This window comes from Telopea speciosissima, chromosome 3, assembly GCF_018873765.1.
Source record: "Telopea speciosissima isolate NSW1024214 ecotype Mountain lineage chromosome 3, Tspe_v1, whole genome shotgun sequence".
NCBI classification, from domain to species: Eukaryota; Viridiplantae; Streptophyta; class Magnoliopsida; order Proteales; family Proteaceae; genus Telopea; species Telopea speciosissima.
In genome coordinates this window covers 71593901-71608112 of record NC_057918.1, presented here as the reverse complement: position 1 = coordinate 71608112, position 14212 = coordinate 71593901, and the positions used below count along the sequence as shown (strand labels likewise).

At 39.5% G+C, this 14212-nt stretch overlaps 1 protein-coding gene across 2 annotated transcripts; it reads left to right on the top strand.

Moving 5' to 3' along the window:
- Window positions 1-2452: 2452 nt before the first annotated feature.
- LOC122655509 (violaxanthin de-epoxidase, chloroplastic) lies at window positions 2453-14136 on the top strand. 2 transcript variants are annotated; one of them, XM_043849699.1, is made up of 6 exons: window positions 2453-2767; window positions 4495-4813; window positions 4887-5056; window positions 6070-6166; window positions 6266-6657; window positions 13299-14136. In XM_043849699.1, exons 2-6 carry the CDS (start codon window positions 4523-4525, stop codon window positions 13798-13800), a joined length of 1452 nt encoding a protein of 483 aa, XP_043705634.1. In that variant the 5' UTR covers window positions 2453-2767; window positions 4495-4522; the 3' UTR covers window positions 13801-14136. The 2 variants fall into 2 exon arrangements, with proteins under 2 accessions (XP_043705634.1, XP_043705635.1); XM_043849700.1 differs by having other exon boundaries at window positions 4478-4813.
- Window positions 14137-14212: the final 76 nt, after the last annotated feature.

The window sequence follows — 14212 nt, the reverse complement described above, 5'->3', positions numbered from 1 at the left end:
AATGGTCTTACACGTGTTGGGCTCCTCTGTAGCACAATATGGTGTGTAGCACACATCTAACGGCCCACAGTGTTTGGACACGTAGTCCAACACCCCCGCCTGTGTTGGGCTGCGTGCCCGAACACGTTACATACCATGTCGTTACAGAGGACCCAAATCCGGTCATACACACCCCCTTTCCCCGTTTCTATACGTTTTGTTTTTGGGAAATTTATGAAACACCCCTTGAAAATGGACCGATACTCGGATCATCCCCTCTTATTTGAAAATTCTCAAATCACCCCCTACATTAGAGCCCTATACTCACATTAGTCCCTACCGTTAGTTTTACACTGTTAAATATATTTAAATCCGTAAACTACCCTTGACTAGTGTAGAGTTACTATTTTACCCTTAAATCTAAAAACCCCAATATCCATCTTCTTCCTCAATGACCTGCCTACTATTAGATCTGTTTAATCTTTTTCTTCAGGAAGCTGTCGCAGATGAAGAGGAACATGAACGGACCTTCTGAAGCCATGGCCGTGAGTTTAGGCGTCGAAAGCTGTAGCAATTAATGGTTGCCATTCCCTGCTGCTCCTGTGGCTGTGCGGTGCAAGGATTGCCGGAAATTGACAGTGTCTGACCCCCAATATCCATCTTCTTCCTCACATGACCTGCAACTTAATCTCTTCAAAAATCAAAACCCTCTATTTCTCATATTCATCTCCTCAAAAAGCCCCATAGATCAAAACCCTCTATTTCTCATATTCATCTCCTCAAAACCTTCTTAATCAATCAACAAAGCCACTGGAACAGCCGGATGAACACATTCGATACAGCAAACAGACCCTGATATTGGCTACTCAATTCATCCGGCGAACCTTCTAGCAGACGAGCAGGGCCTATAGGAAAAGCGTGTTCTCGATTGTGAAGACCATGGATAGAGTAGCCTAAGCTGACATTGATTTTAGGGTAAATTACGAATGGATCAAAATGGTAAAACTTACAACTCCAACATTGACGATAATCAGGCTAAATTTTGATGCTCAATCTTGTATGTTGACAACCCCTCCATTGAACCCTATTTGCTTTAATCAATAAAATGCCCCATTTTCGTTGCACACTGTAAGAAGGGAAATAATGATATCGTGACGATAATGTTGGAGTTTGAACAGAGATATTTTGGGGGATGAACAGAACGAGCACCTATATACTTGAGAAACAGAGACCTGCAAGCGATTGAGCTATACTCTTGTGAGTGTCTGTGTTGGGTGTGTGGGTTGTATTTAATGGTCCATAGCCATAGATCAATGCCTCAGATCAGTTGCACTCACTGCCATACTACATCATCTCCACCATCAAGGGAGGCGGCGGTGGTGTCTCCATGTACAGGAGAGAGAGCTCCACCTCTCACAGCCAGACGACCCACACCCCAACCGTGAGACAGAGTGCCTACGACATGAACATGGGTACCCTAGTTTGTTCTCTCCGACATCCTTGCAAAACCCAGAATTGGCCGCGGCGGGAGTAAGGTTCCTTGGAGAGACAGAAGAGGAGGAAATGATGATTCAAGAATCGATGGACATGAACATTAGATTCTCCAAGATGAATAATAGGGTGTGGCAAGTGCAATAGGGGAAAGAGGAATCATCAAGTTCCAGGGATTCGGATCAATCCATTGGCCTAAATCAGCTGCTCCACCGATTCGGTAAGACCAAATTGGGTGAGAAGTCGGTGGGTTGATTAGTGGATTGGGTGAGATATCTATTTCAATGTGTTGTTTATTGAGTGAATGGTCGTAATTTGTCTAGGGTTTAAATACAAGTCCCAAATTTTATTCTTGAAAGGGGTTGCGTTGGCAGCAGGATGGGGGCGGAGTTGCAGGAAGGGGGTTGCAAGAGGAGGAAGAAGAAGAAGAAGGGGGAGATAGAAAGGGATGGAGGAGCTGGGTTAGAAGATGGAAATGGGGTTCGACGATGGTGGTGGTGCTGGCGGTGGTGGTGGTGGTGGTGGAAGAGGATCTGTGGTCGCAGTTGCAGAGCAGAGGAGGGGTGGGGGGCTACTAGTCGACGAGGGAGAAGAGAGGTTGCCGCCTCTGCAGAGAGGAAAGGGTGGGGTATTTTAGGTTGAAGATGAAGGAAAGGGTAGTCTTGTAAATTTAATTCTAAAGTTTTAGTACAAGGCTAAAATAGTCTTTTTACAATAATAATTAACAGTAGACTAACACTGTTAGTGTAGAGGGGGTGATCTGAGTATTTTCAAATATGAGGGGGTGATCTAAGTATCGCCCCATTTTCAGGGGATGTTTCGTAAATTTCCCTTTTTGGTTTTCCATTTTCGGTAAAATTCAAAGCTATACGCCTATACGTTACGTTTGAAGCCTTAGCTCCACAAGTTGTCTTATCCGAGTTCACTCGTTAATCGCTTCCCTTCCCACACGTTTGTTCCTTTAAAATCTCACTCACTTTTCTTCTCCCCCTAACTAACTCTCTGGCTGGTGCCTGCCATGAAAACCATCGTATGATTCGTCTCCATCACTTTACTCTGCTCAGTTTTCAATCAGCTCGACAAGTTTTTCTTCCAAAAACATCTTCTCGGTGTTTCATATTAAAAGGAACTTGAAGTATTTTATCTGGGAAGTGGGAATCCGTGATTTTAGCATCTGGATTTTTTCTACTTCTCATTTCTTTCGTCTTTCCTGAATTAGAGCTCTAGCTTCCTCTTTCTCTTTTGAGCTGTTGATGTTGGATGCTTATCGATTTGTTGCATAGCTTCCTATAGAGAGGTACGAATGACATAGTTTCCGTGCATTTTATTTATTTGATGAATGGGTTTGATTAAACAGTGTTTCTCATAAATTCCTAGTTGTCGCGTATGAGAAGATTAAGGGTATGTTACATTAAAAAAAAAAAAACAAAGAAGGGCCTTATACTGAGTAACTAGTTTTTCAATGGGGGACTACATATATTTTCTTCTTAGGCATAATGTGGATGATATACTTTGAGCACTTGTTTGGGAGCTTGACTTTGGTTTTTTGAAGATCTGGCCCCGGGTATACTGGAATGGCATAACTGGATTTGCAGACATTACGTCTGGTAATTGGGATTAGACTTAGAAGACAATGGAATGAATTGGTGATCATGATTCTTGTAAATTCGACATCCTTTCCATTTGGCTTCTCTCCCTGCCCCGTTCTCTCTTCTTTTCTTTATTTTTTTTAATGGATCCTATTTGAACTGCGAAATGAAAACAACTAAATTCTTGAAAAAGACACTTCTAGAAAAGTATAACCTTGGTGACCTCTCTTTTCAATGAATTGACTACCTAATTAGCCTTTCTAAATGATCAGGAAGTCATCTTGGACTCGGAATGTTACATGATTCTTGTAACCATGAAAAATATATGAAGCATTTTTACTTTTTTTTTCGGGTGCATTGAAGGAAGAAACAATTATTTCTTTAAGGATATGCATGACGACATGGTTTATATCTTGTGTATCCCCAAAAAATATCATCGTACTGAGTCCTATAAACGTAAAGGACCATTACAAGTCATGGAATCCCTTTGAGCCAACTGATTTACCTAAGAATTGACCCAGAAGGTCTAAGCATAGCTCAACTAGCTGGATCATGAGCAGCTTCATGGCCTCAATCAAATAGTTCAATTATGCTCCACATGCTATTCTGTGACATGGAATACCAATTGTATGTTTCAAAAGCAATTTGATAGTTTGCCTGTGTATTTTCTTGCAAAAAAAAAAAAAAATTTTGAATGCTGGGGATTTCTGTCAGAAAAAAACTACTGTTATTACTTTAGTCTTCATATTGTAATGGGCAATCTGTCAACAATATATATATGGCCTGGTATCGTATCATCTTGTTGGATGGGCGAACCCACTCTTTCTATAGAAGGAGAGTTGAACTCATGACCACTTATTGTGAGATGTTGGTCTTTGCCAACTGAGCTACCCGTTGGGTGGACAAAGTTAATATTGATTTTAATGCAGGAACAGGGCAAGGATTACCCTTAGAAAGTCATAAGAATAGCATGTGTAGGAATTTCTGTTTCGATGTTTTATTCATAAGTTTTCTGTAGATCTATTCTCCTTTAATAAGATCCTGAAAAAAATTAAAATAATTCTGTTTGCTAAGTTTGGAAATTGAAATTCAAACTTAAAACAATAATTGTAATAATTTTTTTATGCAAAGTAATATCTACAATCAGGAAATAACATAAAAGAGAAAACCATATAACTGCCAGAATTAAAGAAGGGATGTCACAAAGGAAGAGAAACAGTAATTCGTGTGGTATTGGATTTTCCATCTCTGTTACCTGTGTATAGAAGCAAAGTAACCATGAATTCACTTGCATTCACCAAAACTTTTCTTGGTCTATTAGCTCTTCAAGCTTTTTTTTCCTGATTAGTAGCTCTTGAGGCCTTTTTTTTCCCTGATTAGTAGCTTTTGATGCATAGATCATCTCCATGTACCTTTAATTTTAAATAACTCTCAGGTTGCATTTGGAAGTCAACCCACTGAAAATGGCAGCCACTACAGCTCCAATCTGTTTCTACCGTGATGAAACTATTATTGCATGCAGCGAATCAGCAGCTTCATGCACTGAAAGGTTCTCCAGAAGAGGGTCCTGGAATCAGCGTGGTGTGCTTGAGCTGAAACTATGGTCTGGTAATAGACACTCAAGAACTTTCCAGTTGGCAACTTCTCACAGAAGTTTCTTCCAGATAGTGTCAAGAACTTCTCCTTCAACCTCAGGTGGAAGATCCAAGACTTCTTCGGTAATTGGCATTGATACGGCTACATGCTTTTCTGAGGTAGTTGCATATCATTTTTCCTATTTTGACAGGGTGGCTTCATTTGTAATAACATTAGTCAGGCTTTTGTCAGATAGAAGAGGATATCAGATCTCCATCTATGATGTTGAACATTGTGAAGAAGTTGAGGACAGCACATGTCATTGCAGTAGCCAGTGTTATGACATGCATTTTCTTGGTTGTTCCATCAGCAGAAGCTGTTGATTCACTCAAGACATGTGCTTGTTTATTGAAAGAGTGCAGGTAGTTAATCCATCCAGCAGAATGTTGCAAGAGTATCAATGAGTTTTGTACCGAGGACTACTGGATTCCTTTTACACCACCTTTCATCAGTTGTAGCATGCTGACCTGAACATGCCTTATTGAAGTATAATATACTTGTCAAAAAATTGTTGGCAAGAAATTTTACTCTGTTTTGTAAATACTCTTACATTCTAAGACAAGGGTGTGAAGCGTTGCTCCTGTGGGTGCAAGGCTTAAATTTCTAAGACCTTGCTGAAGCTCTTCACTCCAAATTCTTACATCTTCCTGTGTTGATTTTCATGCACCTTTTGTTGTTTCTTTAGTCATTTAGCACAACAAAAGAATGAGAGAGAATCCAATTTTAGAACCAATTCATGTTTATAATTAGAAGATAAATAAACAGCATGGCTACTTGTGTGGTGCATGTATAGGTTTCTACCCTGGATTCAACATTTGTCGGGTCCCCATTGAAAATCCGTTACTGCAAGAGTCTGGGGGTTAGTAGATTGGATTTTACAATTTTCTCCCCTTTTATTTCCATTTGAAACAAGAAAAAGATTGTCCTGGAGAAGAAAAATCAAATGGTGGTCTGCACCGCACATGTTAACAATTCTTGTTTAGGTTGATTGTGACCTTGTCTCCCAGACCATTACAAAAATTAATTTTATCCTTTTTCATTATATATGGTATTCTTTGCAGTTAAAAGTTTCTTATGTCTTCTTCTCATAATAAATTTATTACTCATGATAAGAGAAAGAGACCAAATTTTGGTTGGTTGTTAAGAATTTGAGTATTTAAGTGGCTTACACAATCAGAGTTAATAATAATTTCCCTTAAGAGTACAACATCTACTTGAAATGTTGCTTTCCAATACTGTTAGATCTCAAGACAAAACCCATAACAGGGAAATTTAGCATTGAAGTTTATATTAACTAGTCTTAAAGTGTCTCTGCTACACAAATGAATCCTTGGTACTTCATTCTAAAGTTTATGGAGCTTTTTCTCTTGTTCAGGGTGGAGTTAGCCAAGTGCATTGCAAATCCATCTTGTGCAGCCAATGTTGCATGTCTACAGACATGTAATAATCGACCTGATGAGACTGAATGCCAGGTTATTTGGGCCTTCTTTGTCTGTATTCATTTGACCATCATTTTATAATGGAGACACTGATTTAGTTTGATCCATTTCTTAGTCGTTCTACACTTGCAGATTAAATGTGGAGACCTGTTTGAGAACAAAGTTGTGGATGAGTTCAATGAATGTGCAGTCTCCCGCAAGAAATGTGTACCTCAGAAATCTGATGTTGGTGATTTTCCCATTCCGGATCCTGCTTCTCTTGCTAAAAGCTTCAACATTGGAGATTTCAGCGGGAAGTGGTACATAACGAGTGGTTTAAATCCAACATTTGATGCCTTTGATTGCCAATTGCATGAGTTTCATATGGAGTCAAACAAACTTGTGGGAAATTTATCATGGCGGATACGGACTCCGGATGGTGGGTTTTTCACTAGATCAGCTGTGCAGAGATTTGTTCAGGACCCATCACAACCTGGGATACTTTATAATCATGACAATGAGTATCTTCACTATCAAGATGATTGGTATCCCTCTTTTTTATCAACCATCTTTGCATCCCATCCCTATGCATTCCTACACTGTAGATCTGCATCTGCTCATTTTTTTTTATTTTTTTTGGTTCAGCACTATCTTTTGATTTTAACTATCCCTTCCTAATATGTTTTCTTGTACCTGAAAGAGAATCTGATAGGTTGGATAGAGTTGAAATATGAGCGGATCACTTGGCTTGTCAATAATGACAGAGGCCATCACTTTATTTATAGATGGAGAAGGGATTACAAATATAGAATGTTAATTAAGGATGACTCACAATCCTTATCCTAACATACGGAACATGTGCACAATGTATCTAGACATATATGATGAACCTAAACACTTTAACACTCCCCCTCAAGTTGGTGTTGTTGGAATTGGACCTGATTGCGCAGCGGATATGGATGGAGTACTACACCTTTGCATTCAAATTGGAGAAAACCTTAACGAATAGATTTGGGAAACGTTAGGTTACCCAAGAACCGCAATTGAAGTTCCTCCTCCAGATAATAGTTCTTCCTCGCTTGAGCAACGAAAAGGATTGAACTATTCAACACTTTGAATCTTCAATCCAGCGCACTATTACAAGCAAAGCTTTCACCAAAGTTGGGGTTCCAAATCCCTAAGCACCAAATACACCTCACCACTCAAGAGGAGAGAAAGAGTTCAGCCAGGGGGAGGAAGCTGGAAATTTCGGTCCAACCTCTCTCCCTCTCTGTCTTTTATAGTGAAACCCTATTAGGGGAGGGCTTCGGTGATGCGCAACGGTCAGTTTCCAAAACTGTAGTTGCCTCTTTACGCTTCACAAATTTCAGTTTCCTAAACTGAACCTGCTACTTTGGTGATAGATAGGATTCCAAAATATTGCAGACACAATCTTGCTTCTATAGTGGGAAGAGGTAAAATCTAAAAGGGATAATTTATCTCTTCTTATTATGGCCGACAATTTTATCTAATTAAAGTATATCTTATTGCCATAATTAAAGAGATAATTAACCTATTATTATTTCTCAATAAATGTCGTGCATAATTAAACTCCTTTAATTTGCACATAGTACCCTCCACTGAACATTATCTCATAATGAACTATAAGGCATGGAATTTTATATTTCCAAACCCCAATTCATTGTACATGTCCTTATGAGAGATTTTGTGATCATGATCGGTCGCCAAAAACGCAATCAAACATCATTTAAATTAATAATAGTATATTTGATAATATAAAAATAATTTTGTAAACAATTTACAAAAACACCACTGGATCGGGATCCAGATTCCAGTCTGATCGATTACAGACATTCTCTCTACTTGATATTCCCCAATTAAGGGTAGTGGATTCCATGATGAGCATCTCTTTCGTTCACAATGCATCACCACGAATCCAGCGCAGCGATATGTAGTCCGAAGGACATAACTTTTGGTGTACCAAAAGTCGTGATGTTATGCAGAGACGAAGGATTAATATCGCTTGTATCCAAGAGACTAGATGGAAGGGTAATAAAACGAAGGTGTTGGACGACTTCAAACTTTGGTATTCGGGAGATCAAAGTAATAGGAACGAAGTGGGCATAATAGTGTATAAAGATCTAAAGAAGGATGTAGTGGAGGTCAAAAGAATGGGAGATAAGATTATATCCATCAAACTAGTGTTGGAGAAAGAGATTGTTAATATCGTTTGCATTTATACTCCCCAAATTGGAATGGATGAAAGTAATAAACGTCAGTTTTGGGAGCTCATGGATGATTTAATGCAGAGTTTTGCCCAAGATGAATCGATTATTCTTGGAGCTGACCTGAATGGACATGTTGGGAGCGATCATAGAGGTTATTAAGGTGTCCATGGTGGTTTCGGGGTTGGGGAGAGGAATGACGAGGGGACCTCAATCCTAGACTTTGCGGTAGCTTATGATCTTGCCATTGTGAACACTTTCTTTGAAAAAAGAGAGGAGCACTTAGTTACCTATTAAAGTGGGAATCATCGCAAACAAATAGATTTCTTCCTAACTAGAAAGACAGATAGATTGATGTGTGAGGACTGTAAGGTTATCCTTGGGGAGTGCCTCACCACCCAATATAGATTGTTAGTCTTGGATTTGTGCCTTAGTGCACAGAAGTGCAGGAGGGAACCTTTGCACCTTAAGATAAGGTGGTGGAGATTAAAAGGGGAGTCCCGTAGGACATTTACTGATAATGTAGTAAAACAAGGAAAGTGAGACTTAGAGGGAGACACCAATGTGATGTGGAATGAGCTGATGACTTGTATTAAGAGGGTGGCCAAAGATGTGCTAAGGGAAGCAAAGGGTAATCGTCAAGCCCTTAGGGAGATGTGGTGGTGGAACGATGAGGTCCAAGTAGCCATTAAAACCAAGAAAGATTGTTTTAAGACATGGCAAAGGACTAAAGAAATGAAGGATTAAAAAAGGTATTGTGATGCCAGAAACGAAGCTCAGAAGATTGTGGGAATGGCTAGGGAGAAGAAATTTGAGGACCACTATATCAGCCTAAACACAAAAGCTATTTATAAGATAGCTAAGATGAGAGAAAGGAAGAGAAGAGATTTTGATCAGGTGAGGTGTATTAAGGGCGAGGATGGAAGAGTGTTGGTAAGGGATGAGGACATTGTGAAGAGATGGGATGAATATATCTGTAACCTACTTAATGGAGAGGGGCCGAGTCGGAATGACCTGAATGAGTACTCTACTCTCTTCAACATGATACCGCTCATCATAGTTATGTAAGAAAGGTTAGTGTGGCTGAAGTTAAGGAAGCATTAAGAAAGAGGAAAGTTGGCAAGACTTTAGGCCCATATGAGATTCCCATAGAAGTGTGGAAAACCCTAGGAGGTTGTGGAGTTTATTGGCTAACCAAGTTGTTTAACAGGATTATGAACACAAGGAGGATGCCAGATGAATGGAGAAGAAGCATTGTAGTATTTTAGTCCCAATTTACAAAAATAAAGGTGATATCCAAAGTTGTAATAACTATAGAAGCATAAAGCTAATGAGTTACACTATGAAACTTTGGGAGAAGGTTATTGAAGCCCGTTTTAGAAGAGAGACTCATATCTTGGTGAACCAGATTAGCTTCATGCCAGGTAGATCCACAACAGAAGCTATCTACTTATTGAGGAGGCTCATGGAAAGGTATAGAGATAGTAAGAAGGATCTCCATATGGTCTTCATTGACCTGGAAAGAGCCTATGGCCGAGTCCCTAGAGATCTAATCCAGCATACTCTGGTGAAGAGAGGAGTATCGAGTAAATATGTGATGGTAATTAAAGATATGTTTGAGGGCGTGGTGACTAGTGTAAGATCTGTGGGAGGTCAGGGCAAGGAATTCCCAATTACGTGGGTTACATCAGGGATCCGCCTTAAACCCTGATCTATTTGCGCTTATCATGGACAAACTAACCAAGAGCATTCAAGATGGGGTCCTGTGGTGTATGCTCTTCGTCGATAATATCGTTCTGGTGGATGAGACAAAATAAGGGATTAACGCTAAGTTAGAGCTATGGAGAGAAACCTTAGAAACAAGAGGCCTTCAGATTAGTAGAACGAAGATGGAGTATATGATGTGTAATTTTAGTCACAATATGATGGATACTGATATGGTGCGAATTGAGGAAAGAGAGAAACCGCAAAGTGACTATTTTAGATATCTGGGGTCTATCATAAATAAAGAAGGTGACATAGAGGACGATGTTTCACAAAGAATTAAAGTAGGATGGATGAAATGGAGAGGTGCGTCCGGAGTGCTATGTGACCGACGTATTCCATTAAAGCTTAAAGGAAAGTTCTATAGAACTGTTGTTCGACCGGCCATGATGTATGGGGCAGAATGTTGGGCTGTTAAGAAGTGTCATATTGATAAGCTTTGTGTAGCAAAGATGAGGATGTTAAGATGGATGTGTGGGAAAACAAGGAAGGACAGAGTACGGAATGAACATATTAAATTGGACTTGAGGGTAGCCCCGATCATTGACAAACTACAAGAGAGTCGTTTAGGTGGTATGGTCATATTCAATGGAGGCCGAAGGACGCCCTAGTAAGGAGATGTGATATGATTCCGGTTGAAGGTCGTGCTTGGTGCGTTGGTCAAATGCTCACTTGCTGAACACTTGGTCACGGGTTCAAGTCCTGGAAACAGGGGTAAGGCTGCGTACATATGACCTTCCCCAGACCCTGCTAAACGCAGGAGCCTTGTGCACTGGGTATGCCCTTTTTTTTTGTTGAAGGAGCTAAAAGAGCTAGGGGCAGACCTAAAATGACCATAGGAGAAGTGGTGAGGAAAGACATGCAAAGGCTAGGGCTTGTCCCAAGTATGACCTCGGACAGAGCCTATTGGAGGGCAAGGATCCATGTTGCAGACCCCATTTAGCTGAGTTTCTCTTGACGGGCTGAGCTATGCCTATTTCCCCTTACTATCTTTCATTTTTCTATTTATTATCCATCTTTCATTTGTTTGTCCTTATCCTTTCTCATCTCTCCCCCTTTCTTATTTTTAAATATATATATATAGTTAAAACTCTGTTTTTTGTACTTTGTTTTGCTTGGATCCATGTAGCCGACCCCATTAAGTTGGGATAAGGCTGAGTTTGTTGTTGTTGTTGTTGTTGGTGTAGATACTTCCTAGGCATAGAAGTTGCCCGCTGTGATACCAAGTTGAAATATGAGATGATCACCTGGCTTGTCAATAATGATGGAGGCCACCATTTTATTTCTAGATGGAGAAGGGATTACAAATATAAATTGTTAGCTAAGGATTACTCGCAATCCTTATCCTAACATATGGAACATGTGCACAATGTATCTAGACATATACGATGAACCTAGACACTTTAACAGATAGTTACAAACTTACAATTTGGCTTGCGGCCTTGAGTAGACTTATGATGCAGATCTTTTTTCCATAGGTAAATGTAGACGAATGTTCCTGCTACTATCTGTTAGTAAGATTTAAGATTTGACTTACTTCTATGAGTGTAATCTTCTTTTTTACTTGTGGTGTATTCTTGAACCATACTCTGTTAAACTCAAAGAATTACAAATCGTATCTGCACTACAACATAAAAATTTGAAGAATTATGAGCTTTATCTACACTACAACATAAAAATTCAAAGAATGAACCATATCTACGCTACAACATAAAATTTTGAGCTCGACAGTTGTTTCATGGATTTTTTGAATTGGTGATGCACCATGATCCACATGACTCAAAAAAAAAATTTCTAAGTGTGGAAAATAAATTTAGAATTAAATCAATTCTTAGTGGTTCATCACAAGCAGAATCACAGAAGATATGCACTTATGCAGAGCTTGTGTTGGCCTAGGACATGCATTTGCCAAGCATCCTAAGATTCTGATTCTGCACATTTTGTGGTTACCTATTTAATTATTTCTACAACAAATTAGTAATTCTTATCACCAGTAATAAAATAAGGGAAGCTTATTGATACAGATTTCCAGGAAGAAGAGAAGATGAGCTTGTTGTGTTGGGTTTGGTTTAATTTACTGGGTCCAACTGCAACTACGATTTTGAGTGATTGAGAAACTTGGCTTTTGCCTCTTTGGGTCAGTGGTGATGTTTTTCTTTGGAATGTGGTGATGCAGCTCCAGCCCTATTAGGTGAAGCAGTAGGTTAGGATTAGTGGTTATGCCCTTCCCATAGGCCTAGTGGTGATTGTAGGTCATATACCTTTTATTTCGTCTTTCATATGTAAAAAAAAATGTTAGAAAATCCTGTAATGGTTTGTCCCTATATGCGATCCTGTTGCAATGATCTCTCGCTGGCTTCACTGGTTCGAGATCGATTCTGCATTACTTATGATTGAATACATTATACCAAAAGAATGCTCATTATGTGGCAAAAGATGCATCTGTAGATAGAGTGGAAAGGTGCAACAAGATTCATGTAGTTGAACCCTAGTCGTTGGTTTGTGGAGATAATCAGTTGAGTGTCAGCTGGCAGATTTTATTCATCTTCAATCAGCCTTCAGCCCCTTATGAACTCTGCCCAGTTAATAGTCCTCTTTTGGATCATTTGTATTGAACCAAAAGGGCTTACCTGATTCAAACTGGCTGTTCAAATTATAGCTATAACTCCAAACGGTTTTTTTCTGTCCTTTTTTGATACTAAGTGATAGCTATAGCTAGCTTAGATCAAAGGATAAAATTTGGGATCCTTATTGCTGAGTAGGAAATTGTTGGCCTTCTGGTATTTTATGGCTGTTTTGAAAATTGAGAATTTTTTATTCATTAAGTGGTTCCGAACAATTAAATATAAGATCTATCTGAATTAATGAATATTTGCTACTTGAAATTTGGCCTGGGGCCAGCCATTCCCTAAGACATGTCAGATTGATGGTCAGTGGAACACATTTGTTTCTGTGAAGCATGCTCAGAAAATGTTAATTTATATGATAATAAACCCTGTACCATTAGCCTAGATATTACTAGTTTAAGAAACCAATTAGATATGATACAGAAGCTATTGAATCTGTTGTGATGCTGGGTACCAAAACTTGCACCGACACCTCTATATACTGTATGTATTTTCACTTCTATAAGCACTACTCATCTATGTACATATGCTACAGAGAACTTTACAGATCATCTTCTATGACCTTTTCAGGTACATTCTGTCAGCCAAGATTGAGAATAAACCAGGCGACTACGTATTTGTATACTACCGAGGTAGAAATGATGCTTGGGACGGATATGGCGGTGCTGTTGTGTACACCAGAAGTGCAGTTTTACCTGACAGCATAATCCCTGAACTAGAAAGAGCAGCTAAAAGTGTAGGACGGGACTTCAACAAGTTCATTAGGACAGATAACACTTGTGGGCCTGAACCCCCTCTTGAAGCAAGATTGGAGAAGACAGTGGAAGAAGGAGAGAAGATACTTGTAAGGGAGGTAGAAGAGATTGAAGAAGAGGTGGAGAAGGTAGAGAAGACTGAGATGACATTGCTTCAGAAGTTGGCAGAAGGGTTTAAGGAGCTCAAGCAGGATGAGGAGAACTTTTTGAGAGGGCTGAATGAGGAAGAGATGGAGATTTTGAGTGGACTGAAAATGGAAGCAAGCGAGGCAGAGAAACTATTTCGACGAGCCTTACCATTGAGGAAGCTGAGGTAGGCTGACTAATTGGATCAGCTTACAAGCATTGGATGGTCATGTGACAACACCAAGCATGTTGAGTGTCAAAATGCTTCAAGTACAATTGCATATTCTCTCTATTTTTGTTTCCCTGTGTAAAAGTAGTGACAGGCTCAAGATTAATGAGTTGGGATAGGAATTGGATTCATCACTTTTTGTCAATTCTTGTTAATACCCTGAAAAAGGCATGAAACAGCATCTTAGGAGGGACATTGAATCATCACGTCTTTACAAACTTCTCTTGTAGATGCTTTGTTATGTTGTTCCATGGGCATTACAGGCGTTAACATGAAATAGATAAACACTTCTTTATTTGGTAACCAGGGTGTCCACACCTTCAGCCCGAATTGTTTCCTGGCACATGCATATGCCCCTACACACACGCACCACG

What these genes read in the sequence shown, in the direction of transcription:
- LOC122655509 (XM_043849699.1), top strand. Translation starts at nt 4,523, where the DNA reads ATGGCAGCCACTACAGCTCCAATCTGTTTCTACCGTGATGAAACTATT. An exon ending in CTGATGAGACTGAATGCCAG is followed by an intron (nt 6,167 to 6,265) that starts GTTATTTGGGCC and finishes CTACACTTGCAG; the next exon opens with ATTAAATGTGGAGACCTGTT. An exon ending in CTTCACTATCAAGATGATTG is followed by an intron (nt 6,658 to 13,298) that starts GTATCCCTCTTT and finishes TGACCTTTTCAG; the next exon opens with GTACATTCTGTCAGCCAAGA.